Here is a 24,960-nt window from a genome sequence, read left to right on the forward strand (position 1 = left end):
ACCGTCTTCACCAAAAAGACAAGACGCCCAACTGAAAAGTGGCTGGTGGTATGTTTATATTAGAGATGGACACCAGAAGTTTACCTGTTTGCTTTGCACTAACAAATCAGGCCAGGGGAAAAAGTCCACCACTATCTTAATCGATCCAGTTGTTTCAAAGCTGACACTAGCTTCCTGAAAATTTAAAGGATGTGTATTTGTCAACCCAGGAAATATTTAGCATAATTTAAGATCGACAACGATGCACGGATACGTTTATTCTTAGCCCCATAATGTTTGTATCTTCAGCTGAATCTCTGGAAATAAGGCAGGGCAGCCCAGCAAACCTCCCTGTCGGTCAGTCCAGCTGTCAGAAAGTTGAGAGCCAGAAGAGCCTTCCATCAATGTGCATGCATATCTGCAATCTCAGAGAAGTTTTTATTCCAGAATCTCGTTTGTGCTGACTCTCTCAATCTATTCTTCTCTGCAGACAACACAAAACTAGCAGAGAGCAATTCCAAAACCCAAGTTGGTTCGTACATTGTCCTTTGTTAAAACAGCTAAATGGGGCTCTTTGCATGTCAAGATATCCGCTGGGTTCTCATTATCTGGGGTTTTTAAACTTTCTTTAATGTTTTTCTCTTCCTCTTTTTTTTTTTTTTTGAAGATTTTATTTATTTATTTGACAGAGAGAGACACAGCGAGAGAGGGAACACAAGCAGGGGGAGTGGGAGAGGGAGAAGCAGGCTTCCCGCGGAGCAGGGAGCCTGACTCGGGGCTCGATCCCAGGACCCTGGGATCATGACCTGAGCTGAAGGCAGACATGTAACTGACTGAGCCACCCGGGCGCCCCTCTTTTCCTCTTTTGGCCCAGGAAATAGGGTTGGTCTAAAGGAAAAATCACGTGTCAACTCAAAATCTGGTCACTAGATGAGGACTTGTAATTCTAACTGTCCACTGTTCTATGTAACGGCCAGTGCCAGCCAAAACAACTACAAATGGAAAGAAAGAAAAAACATCCCCTAAAAACAACAGTTGTTTCATTCCAAGGTTTTCTTGTTTTATATGTCAAAGGCAGTTGCGGCTCTTTAAATAGTTTACCCTCCTGCAATTGCAGTACGATTCTTCCCCGGCGCTGACTTCTTGCTATATCTGTTTTGGAAATAAACATGGGTTTGAATCCGCCGCCAGCGTGTGGTCTGCAGAAGAGAATTAATTTTAATTCACGGCACTTTCGAATCAGACCACAGGACTGACCACCTCAGAGTCAAGAGCGAGCCCAGGGTTGTCTCTCCCCCTCCAGGTCTGGAGGAGAGCTGGGACGATTTTCTCAGCACTCAGCAAAGCTCTGGCCAAGATGCGCTGCTAGAAGTTGTGTAGCAATCTGGGAACTACTCAGCCACCATGTGTCAGCATCTAAAATAGTCTGAGGCTCGGGGTTATGCTCAAGGACCGCCTAGCCTTGCCAACACACAAAGTGATTAAACTCACGTAATCCATTTAAAGCCGAAAGAGTCAAGGACAGCCCTGGAGTCACATTCACTGGGGACACACTCCAGCTTATCTGTCGCCAAAATCAAAGAAAAGAATTGCCTGCTTGCTTTGTCCCTGTGTCTCCTTTTCCTGGGAGCTCTATGCTCTCCGGTGGCTCACGAGTCCCCTCTTTGCCACTCCCACCTCAGTGTAGGCACAAGATCCCTTCCCGCCCCCGCAGGATGGCTGAGCCTTGCCCCGGCAAACCCTACGATAAATCCCCTGCAATTGGGGTTCGTTTCTTAGTTCTTTCTCGCTCCCTCTGGGAAGGTTCCAGCCCCATCTGGGCCAGCTTAAGCCATGCCTGTTGCTCTTTGAGAACGGCCGGCATGTTCTTCCCGTGGCTGCACACGATCTGGACACCTGAACGGTGATCCCGAGAGAACGCGTGGCCGACGCTCGCCCAGCAGGAAGATTTGCAAGCCTCTCCTCTCCTCCCAGCCGCCTTGGCCCTTTGCCGCGTGAGGGAGGAGAGACGAGCACATCCGCGTGGTGGTTCTGAGGAGCTGGCTTGCACACACCAAGTCCCAGGGCGAGACCCTGAAAGCGACAGCTGTGACGGGCCCTCCCGACCCGAACCTCGGGCCGTAGGTCCTGCTCTCCCAGAGGCGCACGGCCTCGGCGCCGCGGGACCAGGACCGCGCCACCATCCTCGCACCGGGAACGACGGTGAGCCGGGGGCAGAGGTCTAAGGCCTCAGAGAGCGAGGGGCTGCAGCAGCTCCGGGTTTCTATACTCGCCCCCTTACTGCCTGCGCTGGAAGTCTCAAAATTCTATTTCCCAGGCTCCTCCTGGCAGCTGGGTGCCGGGCAGGTTCGCGGTCAGGAGGCGCCGTCCTGGGAGCGGGAGGCCAGTACGCTTCTGGTGGAAGCTTCAGACAGGGCTTCCTGGGCTCCCGAGACAGCAGCAAACGTCCGCTCCCCCAGCCCTCGGCTGGCGTGGCTTTCTGCTGTAACCGCTCCCGGGTAATAGTGTTTTTCCTCTTCTGTTCCTCGGGCTCTTTTTAGACTTTTTTTTTTTTTTAACCCATTCTCTGGAGTAAATTCTCCTCTGTTTGAAGTACCTAGCGTGGTGTCTGTTTTCCCAGCTGCTGACCAATACAAGCTCCTACCTAAGTCCTAGAAAAAGAGAAGCCTCGAATAAATCTGAGTCAGTGATCTGAGTTTACTTGGACCTGTTGCTCTCGTCAAATGGGTACGAGGTGTGGTCCAGGCTGTGGCTCGGACGTAGAAGGGTTTCTGTCACACCCTGGGCAAGGTCCCTTGGCTAGAGCTCAGTCCCCCCCCCGTAACTGCAGAGTGAGAACGGCTGCCAGGGAGGACCGTGGACAGTGGTGCCATCGCGAAGACACCCCTGGGACTGAGGCCGGAGGAGTTGCTGTTGTACTTCTGCCCCCAGAGGGTAGCATCCAATTTCAGTCTCACTCCCGAAGCATATGCCCCAGACAGTGAGCAGTCAGGAAGGAGTCCTTGGGGTAAAGCACATCAGCAGACTGAGCTGACCAGGTCTCTGGAGGATGGGCAGATACCAACAGTATAAGAGCCAGGCTCCTATGGCCAGTTGCCTTAGCTTAGTCAGTGCCAGAGCTGTCTCTGGATTCAGGGACTTTGGGCCTGAGAGCCTGGAGACACAGGCTTGGTTCTATGCAACCTTGAATAAGTCAGGTGACCTCTCAGGCCTCATCTGTAGACTAGGGGAAGGGCCTAGAATGTTCTGGAAGGGTGGGTCCTGGCAGCTCTAAGAGTTTATGAGTAAACGATCCTCTGGGATGGTGGCTCTCAACCACTTGGAGGGAGCTTTGGAAAAATACCAGGGCCCCAGTGATTCAGATTTAAATAGAAGCCAGAGTTGAAAACCACTGTCCTAGAGCAGTCTGCCTCAGTGTTTAAAGGGCACAGGAATCCCCTGGGGAGCTTATTAAAATGTAGAACTTGATCTGCCAGGTTTGGGATGGGTCACAACGTGCTACATTTCTAATAAGCTTCCTGCTGGTGCTAATGCTGCTGGTCCAAGGGCACACTTTTGAGAATGAAGGTATTAAAGTTCTTCCCAAATTTGATATTCTAAGGCAGGTTCTCAAACTTGAGAGCATCAGAATCCCCTGGAGGGCCTGAGGAAATGCCAATTGCTAGACCCCACCCCAGACCTGCTGAATCTGCATTTTCACCAACGTTTCCAGGTGATTCCATGCCCCTTAAAGTTTGAGGAGTACGGTCTTCCATCAGTTGCTCTCTTTAAGCACTTTCAGAATGCCCTGGGGGTGGGGGTGGGGGTGGGGGTGCTCCTTAAAGCACAAAGCACTGGGCCCTACCCCAGAGCCTCTGATTCAGCAGATCTGGAGTGAGGCCAAGAATTTGTATTTCTAAAGAGTTCTCAAGTGCTGCTCTGGGCTCCCAGGACCACACCTTAAGAACCATTGCTCAACAAACCCAGAGTCAGGTAACCTTTCCAAATCCCTGTTCAGCACACCGAGCGCTGGCTGACCATCACAATTGACAACAAATGAACTCGTCTGTCAGCTGAAAGGCACACACATATTCTCTGCACGGCGGTCCCGCAAATGTCAGTGACTGCTCAGTGCCACAGGGCAGATCCCTGGACGGAAGCAATACCTCTGCTAGTCTGCAGCGGCCTCAGTAGCAAACCGGACTTTTGGGAAAGAGACGAAACTCCGACAAAAGCCATCGGCTTGTGAGGTCAGCTCCAGGATATAAACTCATGTTAGGTCCAGGCTAAAAGCCAGAGAAGTAGGGATGAAGAGAGCTTCTGGAAGCAAAGCTGGGTGCTTATGCTTTACATCCGGGCTGTTGATGCTTCCTTTAAAAATCCACTGTACACACACACCCTGCTCCTCCCAAAGTATGTGCCCCGTCAAGACTGGTATTTTCTTACCGACACAGGAGGCCGGGCGGCCACTCCAGGCCTTGTTGTCCATACACGTGACCGTCCGCTCCCCTTTCAACGTGTACCCTGGAGAGCAGTAGTACTCACACCGGGAGTTAAAGTAGGCGCCATCGACGCACTTAAACCCTCCATTCGCCGGCATGGCCAGGGGCGGACACCGCTTTTCTGAAAAAGAGAAAACCGGATACTCAGCACTTCTTAGTTTTTGTCCGCAGACTTTCAGCGTCCAGAAACGCTGAAAACACAGCGAGTGCCAAGTCGATTGAAAGACAACGGACAGAATGAGAGAAACAAAGCGGTGGCCGCATGCCACACAGAAGGGGCCCACTGTTCCCTGTGAGACCCGCTTGGCTTGGCATCCCAGCTGAGCCGCAAACGGCTGGGTTCCTCAGAAGCAGACCCTGAGACGTGGATTTGTGTGCAAGTGATTTAGTTAGAAAGGGCTCCCGAGGGAGACCAGTGAGGGGTGGAGATGGTAGGACAGGGGAGGGAAGGAAGCCAGGCAGGGTGGGATCTCAGGCAAGGTGGGCTTCAGCCTGCCCCCGCAGGGGAGCTCTGGAGCAGAAGACACCGGAGTTTGGCCTGCCTCCAGGCAAGGAAGTTGGGCTTCCCTAATCCTCCACCGGTCAGTCCTGGGCAGCTATGGGCCCACTGGGGATGCTCTCCCTGTCCGCACAAAGAGAACAGTCCTCCGCAGGAGCAGAGCCTCCTCTCCCTCTGAAGAAGATCCAAGGGGCAAGTCAGGAGCTGGGGGATGGACACCAAGAATTGGGAAAAGGGCATCCAGGAATATCTGGGTAAAGCACCAAAAGGGTCCAGTCACCGTGGCACATCGTTGGCACGGGCTGGGTCACATGGCTGCAGTGCAGTGCCTTAGTTTCCCCAACGATAAAGTATCGGCACCCCTATCAATAGCCTTGTGGCAAAAACTGGACACAGGGCAGATGCCCAGCATACAACAGGTGCTCAATAAATGGGGGCTGTTTGCAATAACAATGCCATCTCACAGGTGCTTCAACAACGCCCTCTTGCAGGGGCCCAGAGAGAGGTGACTTTTCCTCAAGCTCAAAGTCAGCCCCTGACTTCTTTCTCCCCGACACACAGTTGCTTCCCCGGGAGAGCATTCTGCAGTGACTCGCCCTGCCTCCCGAAGCTCCACCCCTTGGGAGAACATTTCTAGACTGTCTCTGGGAACAGGAGTCAGTAACTTCTCCCTCTCCTGGTGCTTCTGGCACGATGTGCACCTCTGCCCCGCTCTCTGCTGCTACTCCGGGACCCTTGACGGCAGAGCCTGTGTGTGTCTTGTTTCTAGATCCCCAGCACCTTTCCGGGGCCTAGCACGTACGGAACAAACACAACCTGTTCGTTGAACAGACCTCTGTTCTTGCCCCCCTTTCCCCAAACTGCCGATCACACCGCCAGGTCTGTGTCATCACTCTTCCAACCACATCTTACAAACCCACTGGCATGTGCCCACCAGGGGGAGTTTTTCTCATCAGGGACCAAGTAACGTTCAGTTAAAAAAAAAAAGCCCTAATCTCAGAGCACAAGAACTTTGGCCCTGATTGGCCCCGAGGCCCCACCACGGCTGCGCTACTCACGCTTGCAGATGACCTTGTCAGACCACCGCTTGTTTGACTGGCAGACGAGCTGGGAAGAGCCGTGCAGCTCATAGCCCTTCCGGCAGCGAATGTCGCACCTCGTCCCCAGGGCTGTTTTGTAGTATCCTCCTTGAGGGGCCCTGCAGTACACATCCCCATACTTCACCTTGATGGGGGAGCACCACGGGGTGTCTGTGGGTAGCAGAAACAAAGGAGGGGAGAGATAGGAAAGGACATCTTTAGAAAATGTGTCTCCTCATTCTCCCAAGTCCCTGGCTGGCTGCACTCCAGATTTTGGAATCTCTGAAGGAGTCTTTAAGGTGGGGGCGCCTGGGTGGCTCAGTCAGTTAAGCGTCTGCCTTTGGCTCAGGTCATGATCCCAGGGTCCTGGGATCAAGCCCCAGGTTGGGCTCCCTGCTCAGCGGGGAGTCTGCTTCCCCCTCTCCCTCTGACCCTCCCCCCACTTGTGTTTTTTCTCTCTCTCTCTCTTAAATAAATAAATAAATAAATAAATAAATAAATAAAATCTTGGGAAAAAAAAGGAGTCTTTAAGGTGTCTCTGGGTGGGGAGGTTATGATCATAGGACTAGGTGTCAGACGTATCTGACTATGGATCCGGGTTCCTCCATTACTAACTGTGTGATCTTGGGCACGTTACTTAACCTCTCTGAGTCGATATCTATACCTGAGTACGTATCTATACCCACAGAGGCTCTTATTAAGGACAAAAAAACCCCCACTAATGCATATCAAGCACCTAGCACAGTGCCCAGCACATAGCACTTATTCAATAAATGCTTGTTCCTTTTGGTATTTCCCTGAAGGAGGTAACAGAATTCTACAAAGGGCAACTGATATGATTGTGAACCCTAACCCTAACCATCCGTACGTAGTGGCAGGGGACTCAATAACTGGTTAGAGTTTTTCCAAATCTGCACGCATATTCTCTGTAAAAACTCATACTACTATTTTAGTTCATGTGAATGAAGCTGCCATGTCCAGAATTTTGCCAAGGGATATAATTTTGGCTTAAAATCACAAAACACTTGCTCCCCATAGGGAAGCAACCCCCTTTTCAGATGTCCCCAGTTATGCCCCACTTAGATAATGTGGCAAAGTTCCCAAATGGCAAAATTCCGGGGTGTTTTGATTTTGGTCTAGTAGTTGCCCAGAGCACAGCTGGGATCACACTGATAAATCAGAACCTCTCCCCGGTACCTTTGCAAGGTGCTCGCTGAAAGCCCTAACATTGTTAGGGCAAGGCTAGCTCCCCGGGGGGCAAGTTGCCACGGTGCCCACTGCACAATCGATGGGGACCAGTGCCGAGCTCCCTCAAGCCTGCCAGTGGCTCTCAGTGCCGCGCACAGGAGCTCCCTTCCCCCGGCTGCCTGGCTCTTCTCGCCGCTCGGGCACCTGAGCTGTCCGTGAGCGGGGTGCGCGCGCCATCATGTGGCCAAGGAGGAGGACACCTCGTCTGACTGTCCAAAAAATTTGCTGAGGGTGTTTCTGACTGCTTCTCAGCCCCGAAGACCAGGTCATGCCCAGGACTTGTGCGCAGACTGCTTTTTTACTTTTGTGCTTTCACAACTCCTTTGGCTAACACTTTGATCCTGTAATGTGTTTGCAGCCTGCTGCCACGTGCGTGGGTCCTAAGTCAGGACTCAAGCACGCATTCCCTGGCCTTTCAGGGTGTAAGGCATGTCCTGCGGGCTTGGCCTCGAGCTGAAAGTTCAACCCTGTGGACGCAGACTTGCGGGAGCTTGCCCCAGGCCTACAGACCCTCCTTGAACAAAGTTTCGTTCCTCTGGACTTTACATACCCTGTCTGTGCCAACGGTTGTACGTGAGAACAATCTGGAGCCTGAAGTAAAGCACAAAACAGCACACACGTCTCCATTATTTCCTTCTAAGTATAAAAGAATTCTTGAACCAGTTTTAAATACCCTGCTTCTTTCTTTGGTGATGGCTCCAGGTAAGCCATGAAACTAGGAGATCTCAACATCACGGGTAAATGAGAAGCCCTTGGGGTCTGTTTGCTTAGCGTGCCAAGCTGTGGATATTTCTTCTATCATCAAAAGATCTTAAGATAAATTCTGGAAAAATCCACAGATGCCTACTACTCAAACAAAACTGAGATTTGGAACCTACTGGCCTCTGTGACTACTAGAAGTGAGGTATATTTCTCTCTCCCCCACCCCCCCGCCTTTCTTTTCCAACTGTAATAGGAAAGATCACCTACAAGGAAACTCCAATATACACCTGTTGTTTTGGGTCTCAGAGAAGCACTTTTTATAGTTCATCAGAGGACTTCCATGGTATTAAAAAAAACTTAAAAGTCACCTGTCATTTTACCTCTTTATCATCTTCCCCACTGCCTCATTCCCTCTTACTTTCCTTGCGTGTCCTTTTCTCCTTCTAGACTGCAAGGCTTCTGTGTTCCCCATCTCCAGCCTCCTCCTCTTGCTGACTGGGTCCCCCTTACTACCTCTCTCTCCAGAGAGAGAAAGTGAAGCCCCCACTGGGGGTGGGGGAAAGGGTGGTGAGGGAAGAGTGAACATGGGGGGCACAGAGAGAGAGGAGGAAAACGTACTGAGCTAGTGGAGTATGGCGCATGCAACACCAGGCAGAGGCAAAAGCCCTGGGGGGCATCTGGTCCAACTCTATCATCTCTTAGCAACCCTGGACAATTCACTAAATCTTTCAGGGAATCAGATTCCTCGTCTAGAAATGAGAGGAGTGGATTAAGTTCTTTTCAAAGTGTCATCTAGCTTTAAAGTTGTAGGATTCAAACTCTACCTTACTCCTTTCCGACCCCCTACCCATGCCTGCCTCCTTCCTCCCTCTTCTGACTGATAACTGAGTAGTCTCTCGTAACCCTTCCAGCTGAAGGCAAATCCTTTGTGCATTCTGTGTCCTGATCACAACTCCACTGACGTAAACCCGGGAAGAGTGTCCAATTCTCGGCCTGTCCTTCACTCAAATGTTGAAAATGCTCATATCCTCCAGCTTCTGGACTTTTTTTCAGGAGGGACACGATTTTCAAAGAAGCTAATAGGAAGCAGCATACCTTCACTTTAGCACACGTGTTATGGTTGGCTTTTCCACAAATGTACCCAGGACAAATATTTAAGGCTGGCAGGTCCGGTAGAGAATGACCTAGGTATACATATATCACAAATTCATCCATTTCGATATAATATTTTCGATGCAATTAGATTTTGTCCCATATTCTGAGTCCTCAAATCCTCCCAGAAGTGCTGACTGCACATCTAAAAGCTGTGCCATTGTCAACATGTGGGGAAAAAAATCTTGTTTTCATTTACTTGCGAAAGGAATTCCTTTTGGATTACTTTCCAAGAGAAATCTATGGAAGATATTTTGACGGTTTAACAGCCCTTCTGTAACAGTAATTAAAATGCTAGTGAGTGACTTGAATTGGAAGTGCACCAAAGCACCATGAGTTGAAGTGAATGAGCAAAACGTTTAACACAAAGGTTTTGCGGAAGAAAGCTCTTATGCGGCTTCCATTAAGACATGGTTTATTTCGGGAGAAATCTAAATTGATTATTCAGGAAAGGTTTGTCAGCCTCCTAGGCCAAAGTGGTAAGCATTCCAGTTAACTGGAGTTCCTGGGATAGACAGTGTCTTATAGCAGACTACTAAGGAACCACTAGCAAACTCTGGACGTTGAGTTAAAACATCTGGATTTCAGACCTCAATGCAATGTTGGCTAGCTGTGTGACTCTGGGCAAGTCACCTACCCTCTCTAATCTGTGGTTCCTTCATCGGTGCATAAAGAATAACAATATATCTCCACATGCCTTCCCCCTTCCCTCAGTTAGTGTGACCATATGATGGCATTCCATGCAAGAGAATCAACAAGCGATGCTTGCCACATTCTGGGGCCACAATAAACGCTGATTACATTTCACTTTCTTCTTTTCTATAACTCAAGAACACTTATTGAGTACGTGCTCTGTGCCAGACACTGTGCAGGGGCCTGAGGAGCTAGAGCTAAACCCCCCGTTAACAATGGTTTGCGTTTAAAGTATTAAAACTTTAAAAAAAAACAAAAAACGGGCGCCTGGCTGGCTCAGTCAGAAGAGTGTGTGACTTCTGATCTCAGGGTTGTGAGTTCGAGCCCCTGGTTGGGTGTAAAGATTACTAAAACAAAACAAAACAAAAACACACATACACACAAAACAACAACAACAAAACAAAAAAAAACAACTTAAAAAACTGACAAAAAAACCAATTTCTTAAGACAGATTTTTTCTTAAAACTCTAGGACAGGCACATATTTTAGCCATCTGGTCTACCTCCCACACCTGCAATGCTGTGAGGTGAGGATGAACACTAGGAACAATGAGCTAAAGGCACCAGACAACTTCTATTGTACAGGTGAAGGGCCATATGTGCATGCATGTGTTTTAGGAAGATTTTTCAACAAGGAACTCAAAGAAAAAAATTTTTTTTAAACCCTCAGTTAGGGCACCTAGGTGGCTCAGTCATTAAGCATCTGCCTTCAGCTCAGGTCATGATCCTGGGGTCCCGGGATCAAGCCCCGCATTGGGCTCCCTACTCAGCAGGGAGTCTGCTTCTCCTTCTCCCTCTGCCCCTCCTCCCTGCTCATGCTCTCTCTCTCTCTCAAGTAAATAAATAAAAATCTTCTCTTAAAACCCTCAATTAATTAAGAATTGTGAGGAATCAGAATACCTCCTTACCCCAAACATCTAATTAACAAGCTTGTCCTTTGCTTGATTGGTTAATTCCTGAGGCACTTAATATAGAGGTTGTGTATAGAAATGAGTATCTGCATTCACGAATCATAAGCAAATGTGGAATATGGTGGGAAATACACCTGGACATAGGAACTAATCATTATATTAGATTGTTCACTTCTGTGGAAAACCAGTGAAGGACTCTCTGAGACCAAAGGCTGCCCAGTACTACCCTGATTCTCCCACAGCTTAGACATATCACAACAGAGCAGGGCAGTATCCTCTTGCTAGATTGTGGGCAAATTTCCTGGGTAAGGTGCCACAACAGAACTTTATTAACCAATTTTTCTTCAAATTATTCCTCCACTGCAAAAGGAACCCGGATTCAGAGAGAAATCACCTCAATTTACCTTCTTTTTTCCCAGGGTTCCCTAAGCTTCAGAGAAATGACTCACCAGTAGAAATATGTGTGGACATACTTACCTGAGCCTGCATAGAAGTTTCTTGATTAGGCTTTTTATACCTGGTGGGGGGGTGGATGGCTGCAAATGTGTAGAGATGGAGTTCTTTATCATGAGATTAAAGTTTCAGTGGGCAACACACTTAATCATTTCGGGAGCCAAGCTGGACTCAGAAAGAGCACAATGCAATGAGCTTATGAAAATCAAGTTTTCTCATTCCCCATTCATCTCAGTACATTAGCAGCACGGGGGTCCAGATTTGACTTTGGGTGGTTTACTCTGGACCATTCTGGCTGTAATGTGTGAATCAGGCAGAATTCATGGCTTGATTTTCACTTTCATCAGCTAGAGCTTGGCTTTGCAGAGGTAAGGACAGTAAAGAAACTTAGGAGAATAAAATGACCACTGGGCTGCTGAAGGACAGCACTTCAGAAAATTCCAAATGCTTTTTCTTTCTTTTGTTTCTCTTCATTTTTTTTTTTTAAATGGGAGCATAAGCTTATTCCATTTTCAATATTTTTTTTTTCTGGACAAGTAAATTCGCACTTGAATGTGGTGGTTGTCTGGTCACTTTATTATAGTCTGTTTTGCAGGGCAAAAAGGAAAGGCCTCCTGGCACCAGCAGGTCCCTCATTAGCACACAAGCCAAGCGTTCACCTTTATATCTAGCGTGTGAATACCCGACTTCATCGTCTTCTAGCGGTGAGTCTCCAGATCCTACAATAAAAAAGAACAGAAACTGCAGCAAGAAAAGCCACCTGATATGGACGAATATTTCGAAGCATTGCTTTGGCACAGTCCATGCAAGAGGGGCAATTAGAACGCAGAGCCGAGAGTGAAAGCTTCTGTGGCCATTCATGAAGGGACAGGGGACCTCGCAGAGGGAACATGGCTGGGCTGAGGTTGCCAGAGCCAATCAAAATGCACCTCCAACTGATTTTTGGCGTCACCATGTGCCAACTGAAATTCTGGACTCAGGACAGTAAGTCCACTGTACTCTGGGAAGACACCAATGTGTCTATGAATCTCATGCCAGGGGAGACGCAGTAAAATGTGTGTGACTCAGACATGGCCTACAGTTTCTCCAGCAGTCAAAGAAAACTCAGCCTGAGTATTTGTGGTACCTGAAAATCAGTCTGTCCTGTGAAATGAATTTGGGTGGAGGCTAAGGAGGCAAATCAAATGTCTTATCTTAATGACAAAAGGACTACAAAGCTACTCTGGTGTATTTGTAGGAAATGAGGGCCAAAAGCAACAATCTGGATGTTTATTTAGCACCTCTGACCAAGGCATCGCTCAAGTAAAGTTTCTTAATGAGTCTTGCTACCCTTGAAAACCACAGCCCCAGAGAGAAAGTCTATATTTAATTTTAAAATTTAAACTCATTTGGAAGTTGGAACTGAAACATTTTTAGAATATTAAATATTAGATTCCAGTAAGTGGTAGATTCTTCATCTTTAAAGTAGTACCAGGGCCCAAACTTCAAAACTGGAGTCTTAAATTTACATATCATATCTTTCCCTCTAGACTTCCTGGTCTGATCACTGACCATGGAGTTGGCACCATCTTGGTCACATGTTTACCTATAGGGACCTGCAAGCCTAACAGACAAGGACAAGAACACTCTCTACTATGAGGTTTTTCAAATCCCCATACAGGATAAGTGAAGGAGTAATGGTCCCTGCTCCACATGTATTCTGGATGAGAGATAGAATGGAAATTCAAAGTTGGAAGCTGATGAAGGCTGGACCATGTCCATTTGAAAAAGGACTCCCCAAAAGAGAAGCCCAGTTCCATGTTCTCCTTTGCTCCGGGATTCTTTACTTGCTCTCTGGCTGCCCGGACAGGTACAAAGTTACACAAACTGTTCCTTCCTCAATATCAAAAAGTGAACAAGAAAACCAGTATTACCCTCCGGGAAAGCAATCTAGGAACATGAATCAAAAGCCTATTTTTAAACCCCGTTATCCAGTCATTCCACTTCTGGGAATCTATCCCAAGGAAAGAATATTAAATATCGGAAAACATTTCTACACATAAAGACTTCTTTGCGATGTCACTTATAATAGCAGAAGACTACAAACAGACCAAATAGTCAGTCTTATGGTTAAATAAACCATAGTACATTCACTGGATTCATTGGATTGTAATGTAATGTAGCCATTAAAAATAATGTTTATAAAAAGATACAACAGTGTGGGAAAAGCTTATGTTATAACATTAAGTGAACAATGTGTTATAGCAAAATTATACAAATGGTGTGATTTATAACAATGTAAAACAATCAAATTCACAATAAACAATGCATCGAAGAGCCTATGATAATTGGATGTTTTTCTTCTTTCTCATTTAAATTTTCTACTATAAACATGTATTACTTTCACAATGGAAAATAAACATTATTCATGTAACTCAAAGAATCTTAGTTTCTAGAAAACATTCTGAATATATTAGAAGTGTTTCAGAATCTGCTGTCCCTCCCCTCCCACCCTGCCCCCATTTCTCTCCACGTTCAGAGCTGAACTGGAATTCTCTAAGAACTGCTGGATTCTTCAACTCCTTATGGCCTATCTCCTAGTAAGTGTCAAGAGATCTAGCTCGTATTAAGAGCACTTCCCTCTTCCCCCGAGTCATCCTGGCCTCCATACAATCTACCTAGGCAGTAACAGGCTCTGGACTTATTCCTGGTTCGAAGCAAAGAAGACAACTGTCACAGGTTGGGTTCTTTGGGAAGTAGCTTTGGGGATGGAGTTCAGGGCACAGGAAGTTTATTAGGGATCATCAACACCTGTGAAAGGGATAAGAAGGAAGCAGGTTGGGACAGAGGGAGAAGTCGAGCTTTGATGTCAGCCCAATGACAGCCTCTCGGGTTGGGTGGAAATGCTGAGGCTTTATATCCCTGCCTCGATCAGCCACTGGGTAGGGCCCATGTTGGAAGGACGTGAACATGGGCCACGCACTCCCGACAGCAGGGGCAGTTTCTGAAGGGGCTGAAAGCTGATGACTGGCCGAGACCAGGATTGCCTCCAGTGGAGACCACTGCTCCTTCCTCGAAGGAAGATCTGGTGGGGCATCTCCAAGACCACCACAACACTCGCTCATGGAACAATAACTCGAGATGTGTAATTGCAAGGGGGGGTACCCTCCATAGAGAAAGGAAGGGACCTAGTAGAGAGACAGGTGCACCTGGGGTGCACAGCCCCATTCTGCTGGTACATCAGCATTCTAAGACACTTTCGTCACATATTATTTATTATAGGGAAAATTTAACATCTGACCACAGGGGAATGAGCAAACAAGTTATCCTCTACCAACAAGCTATTATATAACCACTAATCAAGTTTGGAATAGGGAAATGTGTATGAAATACAGCTATGCGGGGCGCCTGGGTGGTTCAGTCAGTTAGGCGTCTGCCTTTGACTCAGGTCATGATCCCAGGGTCCTGAGATCAAGCCCTGCATCGGGCTCCCTGCTCAGCGGGGAGCCTGCTTCTCCCTCTGCCTCTCCCCTGCCCGACTTGTGCTCTCTCTCTCTCACGCTCTCTCTCAAGGAAAAATAAATAAAATCTTAAAAAAAAAAAGAAATACAGCTATGCAGAAAAGCAGATACTGTAAACTATATACAGAATGAAGTATAAAACTATACACATATATATAATATAATACTAACACACGTATGTCAAATTTGGAATACAATAAGGTAGGATTCCTTATCAGTGGGGGGAACGGTCAATAAATACGCTAGGATTAAATGGATATGCATATACAGAACAAAAATAAGAGTCCTATCTTGCACCATACCAAAAAACCATTTCCAGAGCCTACATCTGAAAGCCAAAAATTTGGGGGAAAATGCAGAATGTCTGCATGATCATGAGGTAGGGAAAGACTATTAAATTAAACGTACAAACCATAACCTATAAAGGAAAATATTGCTACACTTCACCACACTAAAATGTAAAACTTCTGTGCAATAAGAGACACATAAACAACATTTAAAGACAAGTGCCAGGCTGGGAGAAAATATTTGCCCCCCACAGAATACAGAATTACTGGGGCGCCTGGGTGGCTCAATCGTTAAGCGCCTGCCTTTGGCTCAGGTCATGACCCTGGGGTCCTGGGATTGAGTCCCACATCGGGCTCCCTGCTCAGCGGGAAGCCTGCTTCTCCCTCTCCCTCTGCCCCTGCTTGTGTTCCTGCTCTCGCTGTCTCTCTCTCTGTGAAATAAATAAATTAAATCCTTAAAAAAATAAAAAATAAAAAGGGAAGAGAGGAAAGGAGGGAGAGAAGGAAAGAAATGGGGAAGATGGCTGGAAGAACATACCAGAAACCTCCATACTCGAGCAGAACTCATCGGTGAAAATTTCCCCTTTTTTCTCTGCTTTTCCAGTTTTCTCCACTGAGCCTATCATTACTTTAAAATTTTCAACAAAAACGTACTGAACAATCGTGAAAGACTAGACATGGCGGACTGTGGTATTTAATATTTCTGGTTCATACCACACCATTGCAAGTCTTCACATCCCAAAGCCTTGATACACATCTAAAAGGACTGCCGCACAAGCCAAGTGCAGGACCAGCTGCCAGAAGCCAGGTTTCTATTCTCTGCTTTGTGAGTTTCCTCCACCTCCCCCTCACCTGCGCACACATAACTCCCACCGTGAGCTCTGACCCTGCTCACTGCCTCCCGGGGTCTCAGGGGTAAACTCTGTGTGTTAAACCACTAGCTCAAGTCAAGACCACGAGTTCAACTCAAGTGTCATTTGAAAAGCATTAGATGTTTGCCCAAAGAGAAGAAACCAACAGGTTACACCCTGACGAGAGTCTTTATAATGAGCCAGAAGGAGACACAAACATTCTCACTACTGCTTTTACTTAAATCAGAGACTGCAAGGCAGACATTGCAGATCACCTCAATTCAGAATCCTGGCAGAGGTCACCCTGATGAGCCACTTGATTAGCAGCAGCTCACGGACATTGGTCCCAGCCCCGCTTAGATTCCCAACCCACTAGTATGGCTCTCCCGAGCACTGACAGGCCGACAGCAAATGACCGTCTCGGGGTACAAGAACAAGTATTCCAGGGAAGAGTGGGCCCCCCAAAAGCAAGACCAATCTGGGTGCACCAAAAGCTGCTGATCGCTGGCCTGGCAGCCATTCTCCTCTTTTTTCTTGCTAAAGACCCCCAGGTTGTCTTTGGCAGCAATGTGCCCTTCCCCAGGAGATGAACGACGATGACTTTAAGTCAGAAATCGCCCTCTGCCAACAACTATTGCCGGGGTAGGCACGAAACCCAGGATTGGCCAATGACAAGTAAGAAGTCCGATTTAGGGGGATGGGGAATATGAGAAAGATTTTCTCCCTGATATAAGAGAGAACTGCCCAAGGAGAAAACTCTTTTGCCCTCTTTCCTCACTTCCTGCTTTGGAAGCTATTGTGTAAGGGTGAATGCCCGAAGCCATGGCAGCCCTTTTGCAACCATGAGATAAGATGTTGGGACTTCTAAAAATTTTCAGCTGAGGATGGTACAGTGGAAGGATAACAAGAATGTGGGGTCTGTGGTATACCTTATTGGGCCACTAAATCAAGCTCAGACATCTTACCTCCAGACTTCTTGTTAGGTCAACAATAAATGTCCTTTTGATTTAAGCTTCAGTGAATAGCACTGTTTATTACTTGTAACTGAATGTATCCAGACCGATACACAAATGAATGGGAAATTTACTGCCTATTACTGACAGGGGATAAAAGAAGGGAAAAGAAACTAAATGGGTATTAGCCATCCCTCTCTGAAAGTGTCCAGTTCATATTCAGCCTAAACTCACACATCAACTTCTATAAAAAATAACCAGTCTACAAAATGGACATACTGAAGGATGCCATAAGACCAAAGACTAACTTTTGTTCAGCAGATATTACTTACTAAAGTTTAATAAGCAGTAAAAGAGATTCAGACATACTGGGGATGTTCCACAGGGTTACAGTGAAAAGAAAGAAAGGAAGAAAAAGAGGGGGGGTGGGGGAGGACAGAGGAAGGTTCCCTAACACATTCTTCTTAATTTATTAAAGTCTATCCCTTTAGAATTCTGGTTAATTGAGGTTTTATTATGACAACCATTAATCAGTCCTCATATGGTTCGGATTACCATTCTTTGGAAAGAATGCTTCAGTGCTTCTTCCACACAAATACAAATTCTACATTGGCTCAGAAATCAGAAACTCGGTGCCATGAAGGATTCTGTCCCTCAGCCATACCTGGAGCCAATTCCATTTATAATTCTGCTCTCCTTGCAGAAACTTCATCTAATTCAACAGATTTCCAAAGAAACAGCCACTCCTCGGGCGCCTGGGTGGCTCAGTTGGTTAAGCGACTGCCTTCGGCTCAGGTCATGATCCTGGAGTCCCTGGATCGAGTCCCGCATCGGGCTCCCTGCTCGGCAGGGAGTCTGCTTCTCCCTCTGACCCTCCTCCCTCTCCTGCTCTCTGTCTCTCATTCTCTCTGTCTCAAATAAATAAATAAAATCTTTAAAAAAAAAAAAAGAATTGGTAGTCAACAAATGTAGGAAGGAAAGAGAGAAATTCCCTTAAGTTTCTTATGACACATAAATCATATGTCCTTATGCTTATGTGTCTGCAATGGTTTATCCTACTCGGTACAGCTTCAGTACATGAATTTGAAAAGTGACAATCCTGGAGAGATCTGGATGTTTAGAAAAAGGTATTTTTTAACTTATTTTATTTTATTTTTTGAGGGGGGGAGGGGCAGAAGGAGAGGGAGAGAGCGAATCTGAATCTCCACACTGAGCGTGGAGCCAAACTCAAGGCTCAATCTCGTGACCCTGAGATCATGACCTGAGCCAAAACCAAGAACTGGATGTTTAACTGACTGAGCCACCCAGGTGCCCCAGAAAAAGGTATTTTGTACTATTGGAAGCCATAGGGTATTTATTTGTGGGAGCGAGATGATTTAGTGCTAGCGAATGATTTGCCAAAGGGGTTACACTCAGCCACAATAAAGTGTAAAGGATATTTGGATGGCTTATGAACAAAGATCAAATCCAGGGCACTGCCAGGAAAACATAGTCTAAAGATGAAGCCAAAGATATGACTGTCAAATCCTTCCTTTAATCAAGATGGTGACTCAGAATCCCTTTAATCATACAGTAGGCCCCTGAAAGAGATTAAGGATGTGTCTCATAGATCCTCTCAACCAAACAGAAGAGTCTGTATCTATAAAACTTGTGGGTATGGCTTTTGTCTAGTGGAGTGAACTCCAAGAAGATTCACAGGAGACCCACAGTGTTCTTAATAAGTTATACATACAGAAATATCCCTGGCATGACTGAGAGGACAGAAACATTACAGAATGAGGGGAGGTCTTTGGACTCTCAGAATTCTCCCGTCAGGAAGCAGGCTCACGGGACTGCTTAGCTGTCAATAGGTGTGACCTTTCATGAAAAAAGAAAGCATGCTCAGAGAGTAGAATCAAGAGCCCAGAGGGTGGAATCAAGAACCCAGACGGTAGAAAACCATAAAGAATCCTTTTCAGGGACACCTGGGTGGCTCAGTCAGTTGAGCGCCTGCCTGCGGGTCAGGTCATGATCCCAGAGTCCTGGGATCGAGCCCCTCATCGGGCTCCCTGCTCAGTGGGGAGCCTGCTTCTCCTTCTCTCTCTGCTGCTCCCCCACTTGTGTGCTCTCTCTCTCTCTCCATCAAATAAATAAATAAAATCTTAAAAAAAAAAAAAAGAATTATTTCTAGACTGTGAGGCATGACCAAGTAACTACCAAAATTTGGGCAGCTAGATTTCAGAATTTTTATAGAACAGTGACTACTTTGTGCCCCCCATTTAATCTCATTTTTTTAAAATAATGGAGGAGGGAGTACAATCCTGCAGAATACATGTGTTTGAGCATCTTGTGGTGCTAGATTTTACCTAAGACTGGATCCTTGCTTGGCTCTTTTTTGCTCCCCTCCCTCACTTACAGGTTTTCCATGAGAGCAGTCCGTCACCAAGCCACAGGCTCAGCTTCCAGGGAACCAAGTTAAGACAGCCATTGAATCTCCCTAAAACTCAAATACCCCAATTGGCCATGCCTCATAGGGTTGCTGGAAATGTCAAATGGCATATGTATATGTTTTTAAAATACCATATTAAAATAAAATAATTACTACCATCCCTGGTTTGTTTTAGAGACTTCTCAATTGATGGTTCATAATCACATTTTCTATTTAATTCCATGTGTATGTATTTTAGGCTTCTACTGCCCTGTGCCACTGTGCACGTAAATGAGCTTCTGGTAAAAATATTAAAATGTGACAAACTTATATCTGGCCTGATAGGTTTTTCAAGAATTTTTTAATGCATTAAGCATCGTCAGGAATCTCAGTGCTACCGAAGTTTTCTCTGTGTGTTTTCAAATTCTTCCATCTAAACATCTTTTTTTTTTTTAAAGATTTTATTTATTTATTTATTTGAGAGAGAGAGCACATGAGAGGGGGGAGGGTCAGAGGGAGAAGCAGACTCCCTGCCGAGCAGGGAGCCCGATGCGGGACTCGATCCCGGGACTCCAGGATCATGACCTGAGCCGAAGGCAGTCGCTTAACCAACTGAGCCACCCAGGCGCCCCCCATCTAAACATCTTGTATGGTGTGTGTGTGTGTGTGTGTGTGTGTACCCACACAGTTTTTTTCAATAACCACCAGGAAAAGCCACGTACTCAATCCTCTCTAGAAAAATAAACTACTGTCACATTTAGTCTATGGATTCAGATGATCAGATGATAAAATTTGCTTTAGGAAAAAGTGACTTTCAGGTTCAATATATTACCAGAGTTTATCCTTTGAGGCAGGAAAATCTCTGTGGTCCCCTATATGCCTTCATAATCTCAAGATCTTTACAAAGTGAGAACCTACAGAAAGTTATTTTATTGCTCCTGAGTCTCTCATTTTGTGACTCTTTTTTTAAGATTTTATTTTATTATTTATTTGAGAGAGAATGAGAGACAGAGAGCACGAGAGGGAAGCAGGTCAGAGGGAGAAGCAGACCCCCCACCGAGCAGGGAGCCCGATGCGGGACTCGATCCCAGGACTCCGGGATCATGACCCGAGCCGAAGGCAGTCGCTCAACCAACTGAGCCACCCAGGCGCCCTCATTTTGTGGCTCTTGGTAGCACGTATGAGTGTTCAAACATTTGGGGGACCCTGAGGAAGGGGAGACAGAGGGGAGAGTGGTAACCCTTCTCTCCTCCATGGGTAAATTTACAAAGGTGTAATATATGGGAGGCCACTGAGGAAGCTCAGGAGTGAGTCCTACATACATGACTGGCAGGCGAGACCTGCTCTGTTAGGTCTTGGCAAAGTTTTGAGACAGACGAGAGATGTCCAGGAATTGTGTATAAGTGTGTGTGTTTAAAGGAGTGCAGCGGAGACGACACTTTAGCTTTACAAGAGCATCAGCTTCAACTTCAAGATGCAGGCCCGGAAAAAATATGCCGAGGGCCAGAAGCTGTAAATGAGCCACACTTCCTTGGAAGCCTTACTCCTCTAAGTCAGTGGCAGGCTAACAGATGAAAGGCCAAAGCTAAGAAAAGGGGGTGGGGGGGGGGCAAGTACACCAAGAAGAGACTTTTCCAAGTGGAACACGTGGATCCAGAAAGATCGATCGAAACCTTCTGCTAATCATGAGGAACAGATGGAAGGAAATGTTTATTACCAGTATTTGAGGGAGCACATTTAGCAAAATGTTCAGATGGGACAAGTTCACAGTACATCTCAGACATTCACTTCACCATACGCCCCCCCTCTTTTTCTTTCTCCATCACTATCCCAAGCCCCTCACATGTACCAACAATCAACTAGAGTTGTGCGTTTCAAACTTTTAACCCAATTTAATGGGTCATATGGTACTTTGGTAGGGAAACAGAACAGAATTGACAATGTCAGGGTTTGCAAGTGTCCATGGATAGATCATGGCTAACGAAGATGTGGTATATATACACACACGTTATATATGTACTTATATATGTAATGATATATTACAGAGTAATATTCCACTCTGCCATAAAGAAGGATGAGGTCTTGCCATTTGCAACAACATGGATGGACCTAGAGAGTATTACACTAAGTGAAATAAGTCAGAGAGAGACAAATACCATACGATCTCACTTATATGTGCAATCTAAAAAATAAAACAAACAAAAAGCAGAAACAGACCCATAAACAGAATAAACTGATGGTTGCTGGGAGGGGGGGGCAAAATGGGCAAAGAGGAGTGGGAGGTATAGGGTTCCAGTTATGGAATCAACGTGTCATAGGGATGCCCCAACATGCATAGGGAATATAGTCAATGGTATTGTAATAACACTGTATGGTGACAGATGGTAGTTACCTTTGTGGTGAGCATAGCATCATGTATAGACTCATCTAATCACTATGTCCTGGACTCAAGACTAATGTAACGTTGTATGTCAACTATACTTCAATTTTAAAAAAGAAAATACCACACTTTGTTACATATATTAAAGATGAATACTACTTTGTGCAACTTTGTTTCAATTACGTGGGTGTGTATGTGGTAGGATGTCCCCAGGTTGCAAGAGACAGTCCCATTTTGTGTCTGTTGTCCCAGCATTATCAACAGCACTCCTTTTCACACTCAAAAGTGGACAATAAATAATACATTCACCCTAACAATAGGCCACAGTAGAATATATGCCTTCTTATGGGTCTTAGTCAAAATAATTGGGAAAACAGTGATTCTGAATATTTTGAAAACCCATAGGTAATGGCCTTGTCTTGTTAATTCTTTGTTTCTTCCCTCAAAATGAAGGCATCAATCTAAGAAAGGCTTCCAAGAGCAGTGACGGAAGCCTTCTCTTTCCCCTGATTTGTTCAGGACACGGATGTCCTATCCCATGAAAAGGCAAGCAGGTCCTGAGTTTCTTCAACCACCCATGGCCATCCTGGCTGGCAGGATGCAACTGGAAGAGCCCCGGGATGAAGTTCCAGCTCCTCTACAAACTGTGTTCTCGACTAGGGAAGCCACTTTCTTTTCCTGAGCCTCAGTTTGCTCATCTGTAAAAGGGAGCGACCGTAGAGCGCACTACATGTTTTCGAATTATGTTCTCTCCCAACATCCCCACCTTCAACCTGGAGTTGGGATCACTGTAGTCAAGCAAATCAACTTGCCCTCCTCTTTCTCCCCCTCCAACTAGTCGTAAACAATGAGCATGGTGCAGCACTAAACTTCACCAGCCTCTCTCATTGTCATTGCCTCTTTAAGTCCTCGGTGCCACCCCACGAGGTAGTGATGACCCAGGGACTAGAATGGAAAGCTGGGAGGGCAGCGGCTCTTTGCTACCTTGCTCGTGACTGTACTCTGTGCTCCGGGAATGAAGCGAATATGAATGATAAAAGAAAGAAGGATTGAACTCTTCTGACCATAAATCTTGTCCAATTTCACAACCACTGGTCTCTGTCTTCATGCCTTCTTCGCACAGCCAACCTGAAAAGGCCCTTCCCCTCCTTCTTAGTCCCTTGCCTGTTTTCAAAGCTATTTCAAAGCCTGGTTCCTCTAGTTTGCCTCTTTTAATCTTTATTATTTTTTTAAGATTTTATTTATTTATTTGACAGAGAGAGACACAGTGAGAGGGGGAATATGAGCGGGGGAGTGGCAGAGGGAGAAGCAGGCTTCCCGCGGAGCAGGGAGCCCGATGCGGGGCTCGATCCCAGGACCCTGGGACCATGACCTGAGCTGAAGCCAGACGCTTAACCAACTGAGCCACCCAGGCGCCCCTCTCATCTTTACTTTAAATCTTCTTCACATTGATACACTCTGTTCACATCTTTCAATTAGGACTGATCTTATATTGCTATGGATTTTCTGAAGTCATTTCGGATGTGTGTCCCCATGCCACCCATGTGGTTCTAGTCTGTCTTCCCAGCTAAACATCAGACTCCTCGAGGGAGTTGGTGGGGTTTCATTTCCCCTTCCTGCCCCGGTGAAACTAACAAAGGACCCCTCCACCAAGAGGCCCTTAGAGGGTTCTTCCCCTCGAGCCTTCTGTTCGAGCTGCTCCACCAGTGTCAAAATGAGACACCCACCTCCCTTAGTGAAGGCTGTACTTACAGAAACAGATACTGTATTTAAGATTCAAGAAAGCTGCCCAAGTAAAGTGGCAACTGGTACATCATTCTTGGCACTAAACCAGTGGTATAATTTACAAAATTCTGGCACATCATGGCAAAACTGAGACTAACAGGATTCAGGAAAGATAGCATGAAAATAAAATAAAATCGCAGCACTGTGTACTGAGAATGGTAGGCAGCAAGCCTTTAAATGCACAGCTAATGACGGGGTGCCCGGGTGGTGCAGTCGGCTGGGCGGCCCACTCTTGGTTTCTGCTCAGGTCGTGATCTCAGGGTCCTGGGATCAAGCCTAACGCTCAGTGCTAACGCTCAGCGCGGGGTCTGCTTGAGACTCTCTCCCCCTCTCCCTCTGCCCCTCCCCTCCCTGCTCTCTCTCTCAAATAAATAAAATCTTAAAAAAAAATAAATCATTAGTTTTTGGTGTAGTGGTGACTAACATAATAAAAAATTATAAAAAAATAAATAAATGCACAGCTAATGATATTTTAATACAGATTAAATGGCCGATAGAGAGAGAGATGGAGGGAGAGAAGAGACTGAGGAAAGACACTTCTGGGAAATAGCCCTCACTTGAACCTTGTGAGAATGTCTACAAGTGACAGGTTGCAGCCTGCTCAGCTAAAACCTGAGGCTTTGTCCTTCTGCAACATTCTCTGGTTCCCTGGCAGAGGATGGAGTGCCAGCACCCAAGGATGAAAAGCTGGACTCAACTTGAAGCCTTCAGGCATGATTTATTTAGCCAGCTTCACCCATGACAGGAGGCAGAATGGTTTCTGTTGGGGTAGCTTCTCTCCTTGATTTTGCAAGCACGCAGGTTCTATTCAGTGCCCTTGAACTGACAGTCACACGGTAGCTCCTGTCAGTTACTACTCTCTTCACTGGGAGCTGGGAGCTCTGGGGGAAAAAAAAGAAGGTGGAGCTGAGCTGACAGCCATTATGGTTTTCAAAATGATAATCTGCAGGCCTTGCACAATACTTGTTGGCAGAGGTTAAGCCCGAGGACACAAATGCCCGGTGCTACCCGCTGTCTAGGTGTGAGGGGCATCTACTGTGTTCTTCTATGTGAAACGAGACGCCTCCTTTCGGAGAATTGCATCATTCTCCATGCTACCCACGTGGTTCTAGCAGAGACGGCTTTATCCTCGCCCCTGACCACAGGGACAATCAGATCCTCCAGAGGATTCGCCTCTGGTGGTAAAAAAAAAAAAAAAAAAAAAAAAAAGAAGATAAGAGCCCTATAGTTGCCAATGACAAAGGTTAGGTCCCAAAGAAAATGCCAATCCCCGAAAATGAAGTCACCAGAGAAAAGCAGAGACAAAACAGAGAAAGAGGGAGATAAAGAGAGATCCCATAGTATACGAGTATTTGAGTCCTTGGCTCTGGTATTCTTGGGCCCACCAGCATACCCCTGCCTTTACATAAAACAATAAAATCTCCCTTTGGCCATGGCTAGTTCAAGATGGGTTTCTGTTACTTGCCATCAAGAGTTCTGACTTAGGGGCACCTGGGTGGCTCAGTTGGTTAAGCGACTGCCTTCGGCTCAGGTCATGATCCCGGGGTCCTGGGATCCAGTCCCACATCAGGCTCCCTGCTCAGCGGGGAGTCTGCTTCTCC

At 46.4% G+C, this 24,960-nt stretch overlaps 1 protein-coding gene across 3 annotated transcripts in view; it reads right to left on the reverse strand.

The window, feature by feature from the left end:
• Positions 1 to 24,960, reverse strand: part of SRPX (sushi repeat containing protein X-linked) — a 115,693-nt gene that overhangs the window by 60,205 nt on the left and 30,528 nt on the right. For 2 of the 3 annotated variants that reach the window (XM_064573919.1, XM_064573921.1), the window contains exons 2-4: positions 11,856 to 11,915; positions 6,018 to 6,209; positions 4,405 to 4,581 (exon numbers count right to left, since the gene is read on the reverse strand). In XM_064573919.1, coding sequence (XP_064429989.1) covers positions 4,405 to 4,581; positions 6,018 to 6,209; positions 11,856 to 11,915 — 429 coding nt within the window. The remainder of the gene's footprint in view (positions 1 to 4,404; positions 4,582 to 6,017; positions 6,210 to 11,855; positions 11,916 to 24,960) is intronic. The other variant, XM_064573920.1, reaches the window with a different exon arrangement.

The sequence above is a fragment of the Mirounga angustirostris genome, unplaced genomic scaffold (assembly GCF_029215605.1).
Source record: "Mirounga angustirostris isolate CCGP_5_RB_7025 unplaced genomic scaffold, mMirAng1.0.hap1 SCAF_11, whole genome shotgun sequence".
Classification (NCBI taxonomy): Eukaryota; Metazoa; Chordata; class Mammalia; order Carnivora; family Phocidae; genus Mirounga; species Mirounga angustirostris.